The sequence below is a fragment of the Triplophysa rosa genome, linkage group LG2, assembly GCF_024868665.1.
Source record: "Triplophysa rosa linkage group LG2, Trosa_1v2, whole genome shotgun sequence".
Lineage (NCBI taxonomy): Eukaryota > Metazoa > Chordata > Actinopteri > Cypriniformes > Nemacheilidae > Triplophysa > Triplophysa rosa.
This window is the reverse complement of record NC_079891.1, coordinates 23464846-23488997: the sequence shown is the minus strand read 5'-3', so window position 1 is coordinate 23488997 and position 24152 is coordinate 23464846. Positions and strand designations below refer to the sequence as shown.

The following is a 24152-nucleotide window of genomic DNA, read 5'->3' as shown; positions in this document are numbered from 1 at the left end:
ACAGATATTTCTCTGCAGATATTTGGAAGAATGTTAGCAGCTGACATTTCTGGGACACCATTGGTTACCATAGTGGGGGGAAAACGGTAGTCAGAGGTGCTCTTGAGCTGTTTGCTTTCCTAAATTCCTCAAAAAAATTTCTTTTGTGTTCAACATAACAAAAAAATTATACATAATTTTTCCTACTATTAGTGTTGTCCCAGAACTGTAAATTGCTAACATTCTTCCAAATATCTTGATTTGTGTCCAACCGAAAAAGAGAATGATACAGGTTTGCAACAACTTGAGAGAAATTGAAAAAAAGATTTTCATTTTTGGGTGAACTATCATTTTAAGTTTGAGGTTGATTTTTATAAATATATATATTCTGTTATTATGCAAATAAAAGATAACGAATATTGTATAATAATGAAAAATGTGTCGAAAAGTATTGTTTTTTATTCGTAACATTTCTTTAAGCATGTAAACTCAAAGTAAATAGTATTTATTTATTTTCTTTTTTAATTTAATTTTATAGGAATTTTCGATTACACAATAATTGTTTTTATTTTTGCATACAGGCAGACATACAGGCTATGAAGGATTTTAATTTGTGTAATATATACAGTACATATAAGCTTTTTTACAATAAATAAAAAGGTCTGTTTTCAAATTTAGTTTTCAGCATTGTCAGAATCCATTATTACCTTTTTTGCATATTACATCAAATTCTGCCGATTTTTGGGATGCATTTCGTGAGCTGTTGTTATGACACTAGTATTAGGTCTTACAAAATGAAGCTATACCTAATTTTGCATCTGTGAAACTTCAATGTGTCTATTGTTTAATTTGACATGTCTAATATCTTCCTCTTGGTTGTGTTGTGATGTAGTCAGTGGAAAGAGGAGGATGAGATAGCAGACTACGAGAGGAACTGTGAATGGATGGACGAGTGTTTGGATGGCATGTTTGAGAAATGGTTTGACAAGATCGGCCAGGCCTCAGTGGAGGACAAGAGAAAGGTACAAACATCACTAGCAAAAACGATATATCCAGCACTCTTTACCATTACAAATAAATGGTTTTACAATAAAAACAATGTCTGAAAAGAACACTAAAGGCCAATTGCTCTTTATTGTAGAGTAAATGTAAGTAAATAAAACAAACGTAAATGGAGGTGAAACCTTAATATTAATGCGTGTTGTGTCTTTTGAAAAACAAGTGTCACCATGTTCCTGGAAACCTTAGGCTTAGATCATGAGGTTTTGATTTAATATTTGAGCTCAGCAAACACAGGCAAATGTCAGCACTCACATGAATGCCTCATCATAACACAGATAGTCACCAGAGCAAATATTTGACACTAATTTGGTCTCAAACACTTACCAGGTAGTACATCTGGTTGAAGTTCTCTGTCTTTTAGAAAAGGCATCAGATGAACAGTGCATTTTTGCCACATTCAGTGCCACATTCATTTTGTACTGTTAATGCAAATCTCCATCTGTAAAATGTATAAATATTTTAAGCCTTTTGTTTATTTATGTGGTAATTAACAGTGTAATTAATAGGATAATGTACTGTACAAATGATTACACCCCCTTTAAATATTCATCTCAGCAGCTCAATTTTTCTGAGATTTGACTGTGTAGCTCTACTTGTGTAAGTCGGTCGGTCATTTTTGCAAAACTGTATACGTGACAGAAGTATGACATGAAGCAGAAGGGCTTTGTATTATCCTGAAGGTAGTTTATTTTGTTATAATAACCAGCTAACATTAACATTTGTATTGTTTATTTTTATCTACTGACTTTGATCTTTTCAGATGCACATGTTCATTGCACGCTACTGTGACCTGCTGAATGTAGAGATCTCATGTGACGGATGCGAGCGCATTGCTCCGTGGCATCGCTACAGGTGCCTTCAGTGTACAGATATGGATCTGTGCAAGACCTGCTTCCTCAGTAAGCCAAACCATTTCAGATGCATCTCTTTTTTTTCCTTTTGCCTCAAGTAGCTTGGTTCCATAAACAAGCTCACAAGACAAGTCTATATTTTATAACAGGCAGCAGTAGATAGTAGATAGTTTGCCCAAAACGTTTCTGTCAAAATTTCTGTCACATTTATGTTATTAAAAACATGTATTTGACTTTTCTTCCGTGAAACACACAAAACAAGATATTTTGAGAAACGCATCAGTGGTTTTGTGTCCATACAATGGAAGTCAATGAGTGCGAATGTTGTTTGGTTTCCAACTTTCTTTCTTCTGCAGAACACGAAACATATTTTGAAGAAAGTCATACAGGTTTGAATAGACAATAAGAATTTTCATTTTTGGGTGAACTATCCCTTTAATGGCTCTGTTGTTTCCGTTCAGGTGGTGCTAAACCAGAAGGTCACGAGGATGACCATGAGATGGTGAACATGGAATATGCCTGTGACCACTGCCAGGGCCTTATTGTGGGCAGTAGGATAAACTGTAACGTCTGCGAGGACTTCGACCTGTGCTTTGGCTGTTACAATGCCAAAAAATACCCAGACAGGTAAAACGCACTATTTTATTAAAGCATTCACACGTTTTTAACTTTTAACACGGTTTTTAAAGAGTTTTATGTTGCATTTCATTTTATTAATCATTTTTAATTTATATATTTTAATTATAATTTTAATAATTGTTTAGCACTATGGGTATGAGGCTGGTGCTTAACAATTCAGTACGTTTTATAACCATACAGTATATTTTTTATGTATATTTTGATTCTTTTTTTTTTTTTTAACTAATAAGCATATGGTTCAAAATACAAAGAAAATTATTTGTTAGAAAGTGTAGCAGCATTAATGACATCACTGCTCTTTTCCTCCCTCTCTAGCCATCTTCCCACCCATCGCATCACTGTATACCCTATGGTCACCATCCGCATCAGTGACCGTCACAGACTGATTCAGCCCTACATACACAACTATTCCTGGCTTCTGTTCGCCGCTCTCGCCCTGTTCACCTCCGAGCTGGTCAGCGAGAGAGAGCAGGAGGGAGAACCTCTAGACGATGTCACCCTGGGTTATGCTAGCGCTCTGCAAACCCGCTGCTCTGACCTCATCAATGAGTGCCTGCTGAAGGGACAGACTGGGAAAGGTGGGAGACACATTGTATTCACATTATCTGTTCATTTACTGTGAGCTTGTAACAAAAGCAACATCCCCATGGGTTTTGCCCACCCCTCGAATCAGTGTCTCTGTGTGGTCCTGTAGGTCTGAGAGCCTCTGCCCTGCTGTCTCTGCTTTCATCGAATGAATCGGCCACAGAGAGTGAAATGTGTCCCCAAACACCCGGCTCCTCTCAAGACATCAGCAGCGCAGACACTTCATCTCTGCCCAGCAGCACCACAGCCATCTGCTCACCGCCGCCATCTACAGACAGAGTCAGTTACTTTTTGACACCAGTGTATCATAGGGACAGTGCATCGCCCTCACGTTTTCTGAACCCGTATGACTTTCTTTCTTCAGAGGAACACAGAATGAGATAAATTGACTTCCATTGTATGTTGACAGACTTTGTCAACATTCTTGACCATTTCCATACTGTGTTCCATGGGAGAAGTCATACAGGTTTGAAATAATATGAGAGTGAGCAAATAATGACCGAATCTTCATTTTTGAGCGATCTCTTCCTTTAAAAGGTTCATGAGGTCATTTAAACTAAATGTTGGGCAATATTTAACAACTTTTTTTATTTGTCCCTAAAGAAAGATGGCGGAGTAGAGGGTGAGGAGAAGGTAGAGGAAAAGAAGAGAAGGAAGCTAGTCTCTCAGGACACATTCGATTCGTCCAGTGCGAGTCAGACACCTTCTGTGTCTAGTGAGGAAACATTGTCGCCTGGAGTCGGAGGTAAATACCCCATAGTAGCAGCAAATACTGGTGTTTATTGCAGGAAATGTTTGACCTTTCATTTAATCAAAGTTATGTTGTTGTTAAATTATGGTATATCATCTTTAAAGGTCCAATGTGTAATCGACTGAGAGAGATGTAATAAAATATACATAAATGCAATATAATATACATAACTATGTCTTCAAAGGTGTATAAAGATCTTGCGTAATAAAGCGTTATTTTTTTATTACCTTAGAATGAGCTATTTCTATTTACATGCACCGCAGGTCCCCTAACATGGAATTCACCCTGTTGTTTCTACAGTAGCCCTAAGCGGACAAACTGCTCTACAGAGCGCATTTTGTAAATACGTTATCTCTTCAGCAAAGAAACGTAAATGTGACGACATCTTAGTGCTGTCTCAACCACCCTGGTGCTTCAAAAGGGAGAGGGAGTGAGCTGTTGGTTGCAATTCACAACCTCACCACTAGATGCCGCTAAATTTCATATAGGCCACTGTACCTTTGAAAGTTAAAGATCGTCTATTTTTCATATTTGCTTTTCATGTTGTGTTTGTCAGAATCAAGTGGAGACACTATCACATCTCCTATTTCAGACAACATGGACGCATATAAAGACCAGGAGAAGACAGCCAGAGGACCCCTACAGGAACACGTGTTTGCTGAATGCTCCCGAGAGAGAATTCTGGGATTGTTGGCAGCCATGTTGCCACCAGCCAAACCAGTAAACACAAGCTTCAAGTTTCATTGTGCCCTTTTTATAGATTATTTCTTAGTTCATACAAAGTAATTCGTCCCGCATTCCTATATCAAACCACAGTCTTTTATACGCGTTTAATCTGTTACCTTTGACCCCTGTAGGGCACCACACAATCTTTGTCCAGTCTGAGTCCTATTCTGCCATTGCTCTTTCGGGTGGTCATCTCAAATGCTGGCTGTCTGAATGAAACATACCACCTAACTCTGGGGCTTCTGGGGCAGCTTTTGCTGAGAATCTCTCCACATGAAGCTGATGCGGCTGTGACTGAGGCACTGACTGACAAATTTGAGCTGCTGACCCCGGGAGATGTAGCAGCTGTTGATGTGCAGGGCTGGAAGACCACTCAGTTGCTCTTTAGTCTGGGTGCAGTGTGTCTGGACAGGTAGTTTATTGTAATCTTTTTGTAATATGCAACATTGATAATACATTATGTACATTAAAGTTTGAATGTTTAGGATCATAGAATTGATGTTGTTTTATTTATATTTTCTCCAAATTTTAGAATAGTAGAAAACTCATCAAAACTGTAGAATGAGATAAAGGGAATCATGGGTAATCATTTTGTTGTGACTGAAACGATGTTATATTGTAGCATCTTGAAAGTAAACACCCTTTGCCCAGAATTAGTAAAAAAAATGTAATTTTTTGAGATGCTTTTTGAAACAGTTTGAAAGAGTTACATGTTGACTGCTTTCTCTTCATTGTTCAGTCCAAGTTGTCCATTCTGAAAACAGTTATAATGAAATCTTGTTTCGTTTCGAAAGAAATTAATATGTAGGCACAAGCATCATTCCTTTCTTCAAACAACAAATTTCAAACACTCGTGTGCCTTTAGATCAAAGAAAACATGTCAGTCAAGAAAATGAATGCTAGTTAATAAGATATGATGTATAATTTAAGGAGTATATAACTAAATGATCATTTTACAGTTGGTACTGCGGTGACTTGGTAGCCTATGTGATCATGACACAGGGACCACGATGCTCGAACAGAACCCACTTTAAAAAAACATAAAAAATATGATATATGTATCTTTGCAAGGTATTGTTACACCCATCTTTGTGTTGCTAGCCGTATCGGTTTGGATTGGGCTTGCTCGGTGGCAGACATTTTGAGGAACCTGAACGTTTGCCCTCAGTGGTGTGGAGTTGTGGCATCTTTCACAGATCACTGCATCCAACAGTTACCGCGGCAACTCAAAAGAACCAATCTCTTCACGCTGCTGGTGCTCGTGGGCTTCCCTGAGGTATGAAGATGTCACACACCCACGAAAATAATATAGCCAAGAGGAATGTGTTGAATTACTGCTGCCGATATGAAGTTTTTACTGCACTTATGCTTTTTGTTGTCTTTATGTTGTTCCAATTGCTTCTATTGTTTACCTCATTTGTTAACATTACTAAATGTAAATGACCCAAATTGAAGAATATTGAGATGATATAATTTCTTTAAACTCGTATTTAATCTTCAGTAGAAAAAGCAGCATTAGACTGTAAGTTTAGTTCATTTTTGTGGATCAGTTCAAACTTTCCATTACGCTGAATCGGATTCAAAATTGTGATTCAGTAATTAATTGCATCGTCACTCAAAAATACCTAGTCTTGTGCATTATAATGCTTTAGCAAAAATATATGTAAATCATTGTAATCTTTAACAAAGCATTGTTATGTCGGTGCATGCAGCTATATCTTCAGCCCTAATGTGAACAATCCTATTTGATTATGTAAATTAAAAAAATATATGCTTTTAACCGGGCGTCTTCTCATTTCAGGTGTTGTGTATGGGGACTCAGGCTGTGTTCATAGATAACGCCAACGAAAAGCATAACATGATTCTCCTTAAACACTTCACTGAGAAGAACAGAGCGGCTGTGGTGGACGTGAAGACGAGGAAGAGGAGAACAGGTGCGGGAACAGCAAATTCGCCATGTTAATGCATCTGGCCAAATTGAAATGACCCATGATCACTCGGACATTAGTAGTAGCAAGTGTACTTGCTATATCCTTATTTCTCGAATATTTCTTCTCAGTGAAAGACTACCAGTTAGTCCAGGCACATGAGTGCAGCACTGGCAGTGATGTAGAGTCTGAGGGCCGAGCGGCATCCCCTACCTCGGCCCACCTGAGTCAATACCTGAAGAACTTCATCTCCATCGTCAGTCACCTTCTGCAAGTGGGGGTGGAGAGCAGTGCCCAAGATGCTGTGGAGGCCACCTGGGTGCTATCTCTCGCTCTTAAGGGACTCTACAACACACTAAAGGTATGCAAGACACTGGATTTAAATATTTGATATAGTATAAAAGTTAGCTGAACATTTGAAGTCAAAATCTTATGTACATTATAACAAAGTAACATTTTTAATGATGTATGCAGTCACTTTTCCTCAGATTCACGCAGATGTTATGGTAGTGTCGTTAATAACATTAACTCTGAACATTTCCTACTTAAAAATGTCCAATTGCAACTTGGTTTAATATTTATCTCTTGCATTAACGTATGTCTTGCTGTCTCACGCAGAGGCATGGTGTGGCTCTGGCCCAGGACGCCACTCAAGGCTCTGGTCTTATGCAGCTCCTGGTCCGTAAGTGCAGTAAGGGCACAGGCTTCAGCAAGATGTGGCTTCTGCGAGACCTGGAGATTCTCTCTATCATGCTGCACTCATCCAAACGAGAAATCCACTCTATGGCGGAGGACGGAGACACAGAGACGGATGGAGAAAAGGGAAAAGAGAAGGAGCACGATTCGGATCACTCCAGCTGCTGCGCAGACGATGTGGATCCAAACCGACCGGATCCGCTTGAAGGGCTGGATGAAGAGACTAAGATGTGTTTTCAGGTCGGAGTGTAAACATTCATCTTCTGTCTGTCGTTTCGGCATGCTAAATCATCATCTGTTCTTTAACTGACCTTAAAGTGATAGTTCACCAAAAAATGAATATTCAGTCATCATTTACTAAACCCTTTTGTCATTTCAAACCTGACTTCAGACTTTCTTTCTTTTGCTGAACACAAAAGATATTTTGATCCATGTTGTTAACTGGCCCCCATTTACTTGCATTGGTTTTGTGTCCATACAATAGAAGCGAATGGGTGCCGCCACTGTTTGGTTACAAACTTTCTTCAAAATGTCATCTTTTGTGTTCTGCCGCAGAAAGAAAGTCATACAGGTTTAACATGACAAGAGGGTGAGTAAATGATGACAGAATGTTCATCTTAAGACGTTTAAAATGTATTTAAGATTTGAGGCCTTTAAACCGGAGGTATAGTTTCCGTTTTACACGTACGCGAGGGACAGCGTAAAGTGCGTGTGATGTAAGTTTCGTCATCAGAATATTACGCGTGTACTGTACGCGCACCACTGGAATTTTGTACCTCGTGTACATAGTAAGCACAGGTCGCGCATGCGCATTCTATTTCTTGCAGTATTTCCTGTATTTACCAGAATTTCCCGGGAGCGTCAATTCAAGGTAGTTGAAGAAAACCTGACCCCTATAGGCCCAGAGAGGTATTGCAATATGTCGTAATGCGCATGCGTCAAAACCCATGTGTATTGTGATTCAAAGTAAGTGTACTTTGCAAGGCTGTGCATTCGCGTACACGTAAACAAAAATAAGTATGCCACGGGCTTAACACTTAGTATGACAATTAAAAGTTTAGAAAATTGACCAAATTTTTTTCAACTATGGCACATTCAAAATACATGTTTCTGGAGGCAGAGAGAGGGTTTGTACCCAAGAGATTGTGACTCTTAAGGCAGAATTTTTTTATGGGTGTTGCTGAATAGTTTACATTACGATATGTGTAAAATTAGCACAATATTGGTAAACCTGTTTTTTTTTTATCAAAGTTATTGTCAATACTGGTGGTATACTGTGACACCCCTATTTTCAACATTTTAAATCAGTCAGGTAACCTAAAAATGTTTGAATTGTTGCTTTTTGTTGGCGTCTGTGATGTTAGGGCAGTGTTAAAAAGACAGTAGAACTTTACAATAAAGTGCTATTTGTTAATAGTATTAAATGCACTAGCTAACATTAGCAAACAATGAACAATTTTGTTTTTCAGTATTTATTTATCCCTGGTAATGCTAATGTCAACACAGTTATTCATGTTAATTCATGGTGCATTAACTAATGTTAGCAGTGACTATGTTTGATTTTAATAATGTATTAGTAAATTCTGAAATTAACATGGACTAACATTAATAAATGCTCTTTTAGTATTGTTCGTTGTAAGTTTATTTTAGCTAATGCATTAACTAATTGTTAACAAGAAGCACCTTATTGTCAAGTGTTACTGATATTTCTTTTACTTCCAGATTACCCATGATGCACTTAACGCCCCACTGCATATCTTGAGAGCCATGTATGAGCTTCAGATGAAAAGGACAGACTCTTTCTTTCTTGAAGTGCAGAAGAGGTGAGATACTCTTTATAATTCCTGTTGCACAGTAACAAATATTATATGATAAGCGAACACAACCACAGATACAGTATATTGTGCATAACATATTATAGACTGTAGTGGTATAACGTAAAAAACACGAAATGCTTCCACATCTCATCATATCTCAGGTTTGACGGTGAGGCTATCAAAACCGACGAGACAATTCGTATGCTGGCACAGAAGTGGCAACCATCTAAAAGACCTCGGTCTGAGGAAAGAAGCACTAAGGCAGTAGATACAGATATAATCGTCGTGCCCTGTGTGGTAAGACCGAGCAACATGTTTAACCACGAAATCTATCCATTTTGAGGTCAAAAGCTAATCACTTCACTTTGACCTTCAGTCTAAACCCACCAGGTGTGAAAAAGCCACAGAAGAAACAAACGTGGTCACGCAGAAGCTCATCACAAACACTGAGAGCGACCTGCAGCTGAGTTACGCCAAACAGCGTCGCACTAAAAGCTCGGCTCTGTTGCACAAAGAATTGGACGCGCGCAGCAACAAAGCAGTACGACAGTACCTATTTAAGGTGAATGAGGCCATCGCCATCCTGTATGCGCGGCACGTGTTGGCCACGCTGCTGGCTGACTGGCCCGCTGACACTTCCATTAAAGAGGAAGACCTGGAGCTGAGCGGAGCTTCACACATGGCGTACATACTGGACATGCTCATGCAGCTGGAGGAAAGACCAATGTGGGAGAAGGTGAGAGGAATGTGTGGATCTGTAGCTTTTCTTCTTTGCATTTAAAGTACTGGATGTGAGCTTACAGTTTTTTTATGTTGTGTGTCAGATCTTGCAAAAGGTTCTGAGGGGCTGCAGCCAGAGCATGCTGGGTAATCTGTCACTGACAGCGTGTCAGTTTATGGAGGAGCCTGGGATGGCAGTGCAAGTCCGGGAATCCAAGCACCCCTAAGACAACAACACAAACTTTGGGGTATACTTTTTCTCAGAAACCATCTCAGGATTTTTATTTATTTTTTCAAGTTTTTTCAATAAAGACAATGATTGCCAACAGTGTTCCCCGCTGAGTGTCGTTCCTTCTGGTTTCAGGATAAGGTGCACATTCCCGGGGCGATCTACCTGTCCGTGAAGTTTGACTCGCGCTGTCACACAGAGGAAGGATGCGATGAGCTTCTGATGGCCAGCACCAGTGACTTTCTTCAGGACATGCACACTTTCAGTGGTTCACATCAGAAATGGACAGACTTTGAGATTCCAGGTGAGAGTATGGCATGTTTGGTTGGAAATCCAGAGAAAAATCATCTATAAAACGTATGGATCCATTCCAGTTCATACAGAAATGTTCAATTTCATATACAAAAGACTGGGCATTAGTAAAACATCTATAAGATAATACAATGTTTGTGATTTAGTTTGCAATTTTTTTCGTTTACATTTACATTTATGCATTTGGCAGATGCTTTAATTCAAAGCAACGTGCATTGCATTATACTATACATTTTGATTCTGAGTATGTGCAATCCCTGGGATCGAACCCATGACTCTGGCATTGCTAGCGCCATGCTCTAACCACTGAGCTACAGGAAAACCTGTTTCATCAGAATGCACACCCCATAACACACTAGGGATGTGCAATTAATCTTAATTTATTTTCCGTTTTTTTCAATTTGGCTTCCGATAATAACAAAAAACTAAATAATCTAGGTAAAACAATTATTTACCACATTCCGTTGTCAGCACGCCCGTTTCTTTTAAGAGGTACACTCCTTCCCTAACTAACTGTCCAGAGGCTGCGGCTTGTTTGGTTTAGTTAGTTAAAGGGGTCATATGGCGTGAATACGTGTTTTTCTGTGTCTTTGGTGTGTTATAAGTTGCCCGTGCATGTATTAGACTCATAAAATTGCAAAAATTTAAGTGTCGGAACAAAAGATGCATTCTATCTAAAGGCGAATGCTCACCCAGATCTGCCTGAAATGCCTCGTGTAACCGCACCCCCACAAATCTACGTCAGTTCTTGGTATGATTTGACTAAGACCGCCCAAATGTATACGCAAGTAAGGTGGCCGTACCTGTCAGTACAATTGCTTTGGAACATGATGTTCCGAATATGGTAAGAGGCGTTACATTTTCGTCACACGCTTGCAGTATTCGACCAATCACTACGCACTGGTTAACTAGCCAATCATAGCACACCTCGCTTTTCAGAGCGATGAGCTTTGTAAAAAATCTGCGTGTTTCAGAGAGGCGGGGCAAAGAGGAGATACAAACATGCACGGTATGTGGAAAATAAAACGTTTTTTAACCTTAAATAGTGTATAAACAATGCATTACATCTAAAACAAACGATAATATTCATATTAGCCCTGTCATGTGACCCCTTTAAGTTTAATTTATTTTGATATAAATGATTTTTATTTATTTATGTATTTATTTTTCATGTATAAATGCATACATTTTTTTAAATGTATGCATTTATACTTTATATAATACTATAATATAAATACTATATTTTATACTATATATGTTTTTTTATCTAGTAGATTTATGTAGTTAAATCTACTGTTAAAAAGACATGTTTTTCAATTCAAGAAATACATGTTAAATAAATCTCAATTGGCCAAAATATTTTTTGCGTTGTGAAGCAGCCCTATGACATAAATGTGCTGATGTACACTGTAAGCATAGGTACAAGGAAGAATGAATAGAATGTAAATGCGTTCTTCTTATCTCTTGTAGGGGACACAGTTTACTACAGGTTTATATCAGATATGAGTAACACAGAATGGGGCTACAAATTCACTGTGACTGGTGGCCATCGAGGGCGCTTCCAGACCGGTACGTATACAGCTCATTTATTTACAGACTCTCAACTTCTCTTGATGTCTGACTCTGCTGTCCTCTAGCCAACGTTTGCTTTATCATCTACTGTCATCTCCCACATGTCTGTTTACTGTCCTCTAGATAATCATCTAAACCATCAAAAACATTTTATTTTCCTTCGGTTTCATTCAGAGTGCATCAACAGTACCATCATTTAATTCAGGACTCATATTTCTGTTCATAAAATCTTTAAGGGATCCAATGTCAGTGTCCTATACGAGAATCCTTTTTGAAAGCAATTATTTTACTGGTGGTATTATTAACCTTCCGGTCTCCGGATGCCGAGATTTTACCCAAAACAGTCCGTTCGAAACTGATTGAACTCCATTGTACTTAATAGATGGCACAGCAGAGGTAAACTAAATTCTCACCCACAACATGGTCGCCCACCTTCGCAAGTCTTTTGAGCGGGTGATTGATCACAACTGTCAGTGTTGGGTCACGAGTCGCTGTGAGCTCCTCGCCTGCGTCTTATCCGCCTTTTAATCAAAGACTTTATAGACTCGTGCACCTTCTGCTCTGTTCCTGAAACTATTATTCCGTAATGCAATATCAAATGGGTTTTCCAGCCATGGAAGGAGTGGGTCTTTTATAGGGTCTGCCAGCTCATTTATTTGTTCCCAAATGAGGTTTGGCGAGGTAAATAAACCGAATGAAACAGTCCGGCATGTTCAGGCTTAGATGTCTGATGTCTGTTCTCAACACGGTTTTACATTTGGAAAGTAATTTCCTTTGCATGATAACTAATGATTAAAATGTATTTGTTTTAATCTAGGTTTTGAGATCTTGAAGCAGATGCTAGCTGATGAGCAAGCCCTCACTCACCTTCCGCTTTACGACATCTGGGAGTGGCAGGTGGGCGTGGCCTGTCGTCAAACAGGAAACCAGAGGCTGAAAGCTGTTCACCTGCTACTGCGGCTTCTACAGTGTCCGTCTCAATGGTGTGCGCCTTTTAGGTCCCTTTAAAAGTTGATCCATGTCTTATCTATTCGTTTTTTTATGAAATCAACAAATTGCAGACACTGTCCTTCAATTCTTACACCCGTCCCACTATTCTAGACGGATGAGTTAGCACCTTTCCTCGTGAAACTGGTTCTGTCATGTCTGCTCTGTACTTTGTGAACTGCAGGTGGACCTTGAACCAGTTTTACCAAGCTTCAAGCACCCTTTATCTCTTTGTGATGTACTTATTATAGTATTCGTGTTTTGTAGAGAGTTGAGGTTGTAAAACAAAACTTACGAAACTGCTGGTGTCAACCGAATTTGATGACATCATACTGTAGGAAGTGGCCAGATGCAAATAATAACTATAATATCTCATTGGTGGGTTTCCTTAAAACCACGGCTGTATATCAACCCCTGTTTTTGGTTGGTGGAGTATTCTGATTAACAAAGCTTTTGCATAATGCATCTGACAGTGGCTTTCTGCCTTGATTGTTCCCATGGCAACAAGGTCACATGTCAGAGTGCTTTGCATGGCGTTTGGACACAGTTACATCATCATCGACAGACAAGGGCATGTGTAAGAGTAGTAAAGAGATGGACGTGTGGTGGAGCGCATGCAAATGGCCACCTGCCCTTTGAACGTGAAATATGATACGGCACATCAGTCGACCACGTACTTATAATGTGAATTATGATGAATATTGAATATGAATATTTTGTTCTCTTGCAGGGGATGTGACCTTACGCTGCTGAAGCCACTGTGGCAGCTCTTTACTTCTATGGAAGGTGGTTTGAGTCAAGACCCCACCAGCATCACGGTTCTCCTTCCTCTCCACCGTGCTCTCACTGAGCTCTTCTTCATTGCTGAGGCCAAGGCCATGGTGAGTCACCGTCCATCCAACATTCAACCCTGACTATTTGCCTGTCGGATGATCTTCCTGAACCGAGACATGAGCAAATGTTCTCAGGAGATGTTGTTCTCTTGTTAAATAAGACCTTTTTATTATATTATATGACACATACTCAACCAATGAAAACTTTGAAGCCACATTTATTTTTCCTGCATTTCCTGTTACAGTAGAGGAATGGCATGTTTATTATTGTGCGGTAGCGAATGCTTGAGAACAGGCCACTAGAGGGCACTAACACACCTTGGTCACATACAAAATGTGCCTCAAGAACACTTAATTCTGAGACATCCAAACACAAGAGAAATGCACACACCACATATTGCATACCTACATAGAGCCACGTCAGGTAAACCCGTCTTTCCTCATTCATACCGATCGAGGTGCTTCCTTGTTTCTCTGAGCCTGTGAATGGGAAGAAAGAGCCCATTTATGAGCATAAATCATCTTTTAACAGCCAAGTTGGACCGAGAGTATGAAGCGGTTAGGAACCGGGATGTTTAAGTGAGCATTAGCTCGGGGAAGTGACAGGAAAATGGATGGAGTGAGTGTTCTGTGAGAGCGTTGAGTGGTTTCTCCCATCGACGCTCGGCACTGTTTCGCCTCATTATGAAGAGACTTAATTTCTGCCCACAACCACAGGGCTTCTCAGAACTCCACTGACCGGATAGATTTCAAGCTTCTCAGCAGCCAGACGATCAGAAACGGCCCAGATGGAGGTTTAATTTAGGCGGAATGGATTTAAACAATGGAGCTGATAATACTGTGCGCTTATAGAAAAGAACAAAAAAAAGGTCAAACAAAGTTAAATCGCACAAAACAGTTCATTAGCAAGCATTTTTGCATTTCGACACTGTCCTTCCAAAACCTCGGATGTCCAAATTCACTGTTTTTCCGGAATTGGAAAAGGCTGTACTTTTAAAGGATTAAATACTGAGTTGAAGAGCACTTTTTAATACTTTTTATTGGTTAGATATTTGCAAAACCCAATGACAAAGGGTGACTATAAGAATAAAATATTACGCAATATGGAGATACGAGGTTTCAGAAGGACAATAGCGGTATGTTGGATTAAACCATAGAGGAAAAGCATTTGCAGGAGAGTTTTCATGTGTACATTTTCCATACTTGCAGTGTCGGAAATGAGGTGGAAAGAAAAAAACAGATAAGACGTTCAGACTCGTTCTCTCTTCCTCTCCAGTTGTGTAGTAACACTTACTTGTGAGGGATGATAAAGCCCCACGTTCAGAGGAAGTGGTTTAGAATGTGTTCTGACATGATAAAAACAAGCCTTCAGAAAGCGACAGTCTCTCAGCTAAAGTCTATATGAGGCCTACTGTGGAGAAATGTTTTGTCTATGTGCAGTTCATCTCAAATTGGTGTCAGTGTAAAGAACAATCTTACTGGTTATGAGCTCTCGCTAAGGATATAAACTTGTCTGACTAGACAGAGGAGTGCTGTATTGTTTAATGTATCCCATCAGCCATATTGTTAAAGCCATAATGTTTTTGTAGTCACCTTGAGGTAAAAGTGACCTGAAGATGTCAACTTAAAGGGATCATTCAACCAAAAACTGGCTTTCAAAGTCTGTGTGACTCTTTCTCTGGGGAACACAAAAGAAGATATTTTAAGAAATGCTGTTTTGCGTCTATCCAATGGAAGTCGATGGGGCCAATCAATGTTGTTTGGTTACCAACATTCTTCTTTTATGTTCTGCAAAAGAAAAAGAGTCGTACAGGTTTGGAATGACATGATTTTGAGTAAATTCATTTTTGGGTGAACAATACCTTTAACTATACCAACTCTTGAAACGTCTGAATTGAAGGACCTGCTTCTTTATCTTCATTCAGTTTACCCTTTGTTGTTATATTAAATGCATGCCTAGCCTAGCATGCTAGCACACGAACACATTTTAACATTACATTGACATTTATGCATTTGACAGATGCTTGTATTCAAAACTACTTAAAGTGCATTCAAGGTTCGAACCCACAATCTGTGAACTGCTAGCATTCATTTTTGCCATTCAGGTTTTGCAATAGCTTACAGCAATCATCTGTGTAATTGTGCTTTGTGTATTCATTCTGTTTACTGTCATAGTATCCAGGTTTTTGCTGTTTAACGCTATTTGGAGAGGCTTTGTTTATCAAAATCCAGCATAATAGGTATGAGCAGAGGCAAAATATTCCGTTTTCCGCTCTCGCTTTCCATGCTGACAGCTACTCTCGGTTGTATGAAAAATTCTCTTGGCATTGTGCTGACGCGTGCATCATCACTATAGCAACCAATGTAGATGCACCAGATATTGAACAAATGGATCAGGTTGCAAAACGACAGTGCAGATGGTCAGTCCTAAAAATCAGATTTGAAAACCAAATCAGATTTGCATGCAGGAAAGCCACAGTTTATCTTCACATGAAGATGTTTTCAGACATTTTAGTACTCTGTTCTTTTTAGTACTCTGTTCTTTTTAGTACTCTGCCTTTTTTCACATGTTGTGGTGGTGTTGGGCTTTACAGTTCCAACTACAAAAACCTTACTTTGTGAATGTAGACTTTGATCGATGGGAGAAACCCAGAAGAGTGCAGATAGAAGAGCGAGAGAGAGGTGATTTAGAAAGTGTCTGGTTTGATTCAGAATCATGTCATTAACAGCATGGTGCTGTTCCAAACCTCAGATTAACACCACTTATTGAACTTATTGAAGAGTGTTGGCAAGTCTTTGGTAAATAACAGTGTTGTCCAACTGGTATTGCACTTGAATAATGTCTCTGACAGCCTCTCTGCTAAGTTTTTCTTCTCTGCAAGTGTTAAGGGATAAGTTCAAGTAAAGTGTTTTCTTTGTTGATGACAAACAAGTGCTGAAGGTGTCAAATTCACGTAGTGTTTGGATGCTGAACTGCTGTGTTTGTTTTTGTTTGTCCATCAGGAGCAGGGCATTCTGCAGGAGTACCTTCTTGCTCTCACTACCAATGAACAGCTGGTAGTGCGAACGGCACAGGTAAGACTGCCACAGTTTTATTGGACCTTAAAGGGATAGTTCAGTCAAAAATACAAATTCGTTCATCACTTACTCGCCCTCATGTCACGCCAAACTTGAATGAATTTCTTCTGAAGAACAGAAAATTAGATATTTATGAACGATGGTATTCAAAAAATACTGGACCCCATTGACTTTCATTGTATGGACATAAAACCACTGAGACATTTCTCAAAATTTGTGTTCCACTGAAGTAAGAGTCATATACAGGTTTTAAATGACATAAGGTTAAAAACTGTAAATGACGATACGTTTTTTATTTTGGGGTGAGCTGTTCCTTTAAATGGCACTAGGAACAAACGCTGTTTTATGAATTCAGACCAAGCTTCAATAGTTTATGTACTGTATATGGATGTGTTGATAGTTCACCCAAAAATGAAAATTCTGTCATCGTTTACTCACGCTCTTGTTATTTCAAACCTGTACGACTTTCTTTCTTCTGCAGAACACAAAAGAAGATATTTTGAAGAAAGTTGGTAACCGAACAGCACTGGACCCCATTCACTTCTATTGTGTGAACACAAAACCAATGCAAGTGAATGGGATCCAGGTAACAAAATTCATCAAAATATCATTTTTTGTGTGTTCTGCGGAAGGAAGAAAGTCATATAAGTTTGAAATAAAACGAGGGTGAGTATAAGATGACAGAATTTTCATTTTGGGTGAACTTTAAGTCAGTGACATTAGAAGACAATATGCTGTTTGTAATAAATCTTGCCCCATGATGAAATCCCACTTATGAAGTTAGAGAGCTAATGTGTTCTTGTTTAAGTGTTCATTCTGAGAGTCACAGAAGATTTACAAAGGCGTTGGTTGACCACATATAGTAGCCTAAGATATGGCTTCGCTTCATGCATTAACTTGTCCACAAAGCCGCTAACTCACTTGAGGCACAGGAAACCACAGCGTCAGCTATACGTGTAATGTGAATGTTTTTATAATGTTTCTGACAAATGGCAGTATCCAGTGGCCCAACATACGTTTATGTGCAAACCATTTCGAATGACAGATACTCAACTCCATTATGCAGCGTTCCATGAAAATTGAATGGCAGTGCACAAATATACAGTGTTGGCTTTGTTTGTTTGTTTGCATAGTGATCCTCTTCTTATGAGAAAATAGTTTCTTCTTATCTCTGTAAGACTTCTAAAATTAAAGCAGACTATGTTCACATCACTTATACTGGCAGTAGTGGAATAATTGCCTTTGGTGAAATAAACATTTGCACTCCTCATCACATGATAGCTCAAACCAAATATTATACTAAAACCGGCAAACATTAGAAAGGACTTTCATGAAAACAGCTGTGCTGGTTCTCACACCAGACTTATGAGTTATGCTTCGTCCCTTCATTTTGCTTTCAAAGCTCAGAAGTACAGTACATGTGTATGAGTGAGTGTGTGTGTTTGTGTGTGGGTTACGGGTTATTTCAGTTACATTTGCTAATTAACCCCATTATCATGTTTGTTGTAGTACAATAACAGTAAAATGTGTAGGATGGTATTAATGTTTTTATCTCGTCCAAAGCACCATTTGGAATAACAACAGCACACGTATTATGGCTAAACAAGTGGTTTGTGTTTTTTGATTTTGTAATGTTTCAACAAAATATGTTTTGTGTGTTACTGTGCCAAAAACGTTTGAAATGGACAGAACACAAGTAACTAAAGTGTAATAATTGTGTGAGATGAGCGTGTGGGTGTCTTTTTGCCAAGGGCCACAGGTGCGTGAAACCGTTTGATAAATTGGCCGCAATATTTTGCCTAATGGTTTCTCTAGCATTCTGCCTTTGTGCACCCTTTGTTCTCTTCGAGTACTCATTCACTTGTCTTTATATCTTTCTCTCTTGTGTCTTATTGCACAGGCGCTGAAAAACATAGCAGCCATCAGCCTGGCCATTAATTACCCAAATAAATCCACTAAGCTGCTCAACCTGTCCCCCTGAAAGAGAGATGAAAGAATGAGAATGAGAGGAGGGAAGCCTGCCAGATGCCCACAGGAACGGTCCTCCTCGGTTGATGGCTGTGATGGGATATCGTCTTCCAGAAAAATCCACCTGCAAATCCAGCCCTTCGCTGTTTAGTCATTAGGTGGGGGGTTAGAGTGACGTCTGCCATCATATTGGTACCAGTTATGGCCATCACGGACTCTTTTGTGAATCATCTCGGTGTTATAATCAGAGTTTGATTCATAATTGCCAACGAAGGTGAAGGATGTTTTTCTTTTTTTGCTTGTTGTACCTCAGCTTTAACAGTAAAATCTGTTTGGTGAGGCGTGCCAAATGTTTCCTTCTCATCCATGCGCTGCTCCACGTTTTTTTAAAAGTCACCGAGGGTAAGACAATCGATCAAAGTGAAAGCAGGTCACCTTTTCTTGCCTCGCGCACCCTCCGCCGTCTCTCCCTGGACACGCCGCCTAAAAATATGAAGCTGCCAGTGCATTCTCATTCGTCAGAGTGGCCCGAAACCTCAAACTAGAGTGAAACAAGGTAGAGTGCTCGCTATATATAGATATCTGTCCAAACCGTGCGGCCTTCTCTTGATATTCACTTTCAATAGGTTGACTGTATGTAGTTTGAATGTTACACTTTAAAATCAGCTGATGTTTAAAGTGATGAAGACTGGATGACATGAAAATAAGTCTCATTACATTTGTTTATGATCACTTTATGCATGAAAGATGATGTTCCTAAGAGAAACGAGTTTGATGTGCCAATGCAAACACACAAGGCTCTGTTTGACTTAGCTCAGAGCGATCTCTCCACTCGTGGATTAGTTGAGAAATCGATTAAAAATTCTCCACACTAAATAGTTTTAGATTTGAGACACCGTGCAGATGTGTTCTTTAACTTCAAGTACAAGGAAAGTCAGTGCTGTCTTACATTGTCATGTCCCAGATTCTTAACACACTTATAATGCTGCATACCACCATTTCTGTTGATAGAGAATATAACATGGAAAGTTGAAATATCGGTTGGCATATCGGTTCACTTTAATATTGGTTGATAATCATAAAGATTTGCCTTTTATCTAGCCAACTTGATAGTCATGCACCATTTTAACAGTTGTGACGTGGATGTGTTCCACTAACTTCACATATTGCTTAAAAGTATATTATTACAGAAATGTTCTTGGGTAAATATGGAGTGAAATTTATGATTGAGTGAAATTTGTTGCTATTTTGCAGGTCAGTGAAAGGTTATTCTAATGGTATCTAAATAGTATATTTTATTATTTGTTTTTGTTTTTCCCTTGAGCTTTTTTATGGAATCATAAGTCATTTCAGCTTGGCTGTTCAGGTCAACGATCATTATTTTTATTTCAGTTTGATTCTGTTTTAGTGGATAAAAGAGTTGAGAGAATTGTTGGGGATATTTAAGCCAAAGAATTTATTATTGATTAAAAGAGAAGCATTTTGCGCAAATACATATTTATCTTCCAGAAGAACGTTGTCAGTGACAGTTTTCTGGGGGTCTTATATTGAGGTGTTTGGTGGTAGTGGTGGTGTTGTAATAGAGATCTGTTCTGAGGAAACGCAGATCCTTTAGTCCTTAATGGTTTTGTTTACATGTGTAGTATAGAGCACATGCAACTTTTGTTGCTCAGCCTCAGTTTGGGTGGATTTTAAAACGTTTGACAGGAAGACTTCCTGTCTGAAGCCTCAGATATTAACAAACAATGTGCCTATGTTTGAAGCAATCCTAATTTAATCTTCATGTCATTGTAAAGGTGTTCTCCAATTATATTTTTAAAGAAAATGATATAGTTTGATTTTGAGCATTTTCTATTTTATTTTTATGAATGTCTCTCGTTTTTGAGTTCATGACTTAGATATTGCTTTGAAATTGACATTGATTGAATGTACATAGCTGTGAATATTGATAATTGCGTAAATAATTGATCTGAAAATAATCAGCCCATCACTTTAAAGACATGTATATTGTTGTAAGCTTTCACTTTTGAATTTATTTGCTTTGTCATGCAAAAAGAAACGACAAAACTATGCTATGGGTTGGTTGTTAAATTGTTTTTAATTAAAAAAGCAAGAAATTCAATTGCATGGAAGGTTCACCCTCAATTCATTTTATGTAAAATTACTTTATAGGGTCAGTTTTAAAAAACATAATCTGTTCTGTCTGTTGAAAAAATGACCGTTGATTTGAAAGAAGGGCATTATTTTTCCTTTAGGAATAAAAAAAACGTTTTATGGGGTTTCTAAAGCATTTAAACTTGTTTAACCAGGTTTAAATTATAGATTTTATATTGATAATTATGGACCATCAAAAGCATGTATTTTTACTGAATTTCCATGTATAATGTTTTTTTTTTTTTTTACAATTTGACGGTTTTATTAACATATTTTTGAAATACAACAAAAAACATCATATTACAGAAAAATACTGCAAATTTACAAGAAAACATGTCATTTTACGGGAAAACTGTTATTTTCAATGTAATGCTGGTGCCCCAGCTGCCGAAAAATTTCTGTTTTTTACAGGATTTTTTTTAAAGTCTGTTTTTGAAATGCAGTGAAAAACCATCAAATTACAGTAAAAAAAACACACAAATTTACTAGAAAACCGGAGAAAACCATGTCATTTTACAGAATATTTCAGTCACCACAGCTGCCAGAATTTTTTTTACAGTCTATCCAGCAAGCTTAAAGTTTTCAAACACTTATTGCAGTTCCTTATGTCCTGTTTCTGTTCTATAACAAAGACAAATTTCTTATATGTTTGTGTTTGACCTAGGCAAACACTCTGACCCTCCCTATAGTACTACAAATAGTCCCTCCCTTGTCAGCATTTTCTTCCCTCCTAGAATGTAAACCATCTGTTGTGTTTTATTTTAACCATTCACCTAAATATAGTCTCTATGTCTCTTTCTTATAAACAAACACACGTGCACGGTAGCCCCGTGATAGAACCACACCCCAGCGACTGAAACTGTAAAACTCATCCTCCTAATGTATAGGTCATTCCATTAAATAAGTGCCTTTAAGTTTAAGATAGATTTCAAAAGTACATTTTGTAGGAAATTAAATATTCTGCAAGCAAAAAAGTGAGTTTTGGTGTTAATAGATGAACTAATTTATTGTATAATATATGTATGAGAATATGTAATTATATAAATATATATATATATACACACACAAAATACCTTTATATGTGTGAGAGGCACAAATGGCCTGGATATGGACGATATCAGCACAGCATTGTAGTACTCCACATTTTCACTCGCCATAAAACTGCCACCGCGTTCCTCTCGGTCGCTCTCTCTCTATCCATTCACAGAAGAGCTGAATGACGGATACGCCATTGATGGGGGTGTGGGGTGGGGGATGCTGGAGAAGACGGTGATGATTCAGTGGCGCTCTGAGCTGTAACAGCCCCCACAATCCCTGTGAGTCAGCTCCTCACACCCCCCACCCACCTTCTCCTCTCTTCAGCCACGGCTCCCCGCCTTCCTACGAGTTGGACACCACCAATAAGACCATGCAGCTGCCACTGCAGAGGGGGTAGATGATGCAGTCATCCGATGGGGACGTGAGACAGTGGGTTTGATGAAGTATAAATAGACGGGGACTCTGGATGGCGTGAAACTCGTTCCTAACACCTACGGCTCCGATATGGAAAACGGGGAAAGAGGGAGTGAGATAAAAAGAGGAAAGTAAAAAATGGAGGTTTAGTGAAGATGTGGTGAATTTAAAGGGATAGTTCACCCAAAAATATAAATTCTGTCATCCTTTACTCACCCTCTTGTCATTTCAAACCTATATGACTTTCTTCTGGAGAACACAAAAGATGATATTCATATAATGAGCAAATCTAAATGCACATCATGACTATAAAATGATGTCACAGCAGCCCATGATCACTTAGAAACCAGTCAAGCAAATTGCTCTCCCAGTTCATTAACCCAATCTGTCTTTAAACGTTTCAGACACTTTACTGGTGAAATGAACCGCCTGAGCCCTGATGTGATTTTAATGTCCAACCGCAAAGTTAAACAGCAGCAGAAAGAGGCGAGTGAAATGAAGCTCCTCGCAGTGAGTGTGTGCGCTGGCTAAAAGCAATAAAATACTGCAGGTTTGATTTACACGGTGTCTGCAGATGCCAGAATGAGAGAAAAGGCTTGTTTTGTGTGTTTGCGGGAAGAATATTTGCATTTGTTTTCAATTCTCTGTTGTCATGCTCCATTGTAATGCCTGCGGGCCGGAGTGAGATGATCTGAAGGTAAGAAACTCTCCTATAAACTGGAGTCAACTGCCCTCTGTCTTTTCAGACATACTTGAGAAAACACACACACACAGGTTTCCATGTTATACTATCTGTGGACATAATCATTTTTATACTGTACAAACTGTATATTATATATTCGTCTCACGCTACCCCTAATCTTTCTGCATTTCTACATTTTTAAATAAACACCATTTAGTATGATTTTTTAGTTGGCTGTTTTCCACAAAAAATATCCCCAAAACATCAAAAATGACTGGGATTACTATCATTTGGTCCCCAAACTGTAAGGACCACACACACATTTTCTCTTTTAATGAATAGAGAAATCCATCAGTCAATCACACTGCATTTCACTCAGCTAGATGTTTTTATTGTGACTATCTCTATTACTGTGGATTATATATCATATAATATATATAACATGCACTGTGTAATGCTTAATATCTTTTACAAATTCTGAGGTATGTAAAAGAATATGTGATATGCTGAACAGACTACAGTGTCAAAACAAATAACCTCTTTGATCAATGAGGTCAAATTCATTGCATTAAACTCAACGTCCAGTTATTATTTATGAAACAAAAAAATGTAATTGTAATTTAAATGTGGTTAATCTGATGTGAAAAATGACAAATCTTGATTTATATAGCTTCCAGTCACCAATCACATACAGAGCCACATCCACCCACTATCTACAAGTAATCTGGTAAAACATTTCCCCATCATATCACCAGAGCATAAATGACATCACATCCGATGCACGCTGTCACAGACAACTAAGAGCTCTTCATTAAAGGAAAGCCCCATCACAATACTAATGAGGCCTACTTCCTGTTTCCCCAGCGTCACTTCTTCGGAGACCTGCCTACTAATTGGCTTGTTTAAATAACCCACGAGAGCGAGACCCCACTCAGCCTTTTAACCCAGATTTAATGACATCACAGAGAGATGCAATAAACTATTTTAGATTCGATTTCTCCTTTATGATTTCTTTGATTCTTAATAAGGGCTTTTGGGTATAACATGGAGGCCTTGTTGCTGTGATCCGCTCCTCTCATTTACTGTCAAACCTCACAAGCTCTGGTCAATTAAAGGACCAATGTCTGATAC

General features: G+C 38.7%; 1 protein-coding gene across 1 annotated transcript in view; it reads left to right on the top strand.

The window, feature by feature from the left end:
* zzef1 (zinc finger, ZZ-type with EF hand domain 1) overlaps positions 1-20860 on the top strand; it is a 39758-nt gene extending 18898 nt beyond the window's left edge. The window contains 22 exon segments of the mRNA XM_057356375.1: positions 872-1001; positions 1802-1940; positions 2354-2519; positions 2847-3109; positions 3226-3395; positions 3720-3861; positions 4424-4587; positions 4725-5005; positions 5695-5869; positions 6395-6527; positions 6653-6882; positions 7140-7457; positions 8940-9040; positions 9196-9331; positions 9411-9770; positions 9859-10002; positions 10119-10287; positions 11766-11864; positions 12685-12850; positions 13585-13735; positions 16691-16762; positions 18666-20860. Coding sequence (XP_057212358.1) covers positions 872-1001; positions 1802-1940; positions 2354-2519; positions 2847-3109; positions 3226-3395; positions 3720-3861; positions 4424-4587; positions 4725-5005; positions 5695-5869; positions 6395-6527; positions 6653-6882; positions 7140-7457; positions 8940-9040; positions 9196-9331; positions 9411-9770; positions 9859-10002; positions 10119-10287; positions 11766-11864; positions 12685-12850; positions 13585-13735; positions 16691-16762; positions 18666-18746 — 3790 coding nt within the window. The 3' untranslated portion in view covers positions 18747-20860.
* Positions 20861-24152: the final 3292 nt, after the last annotated feature.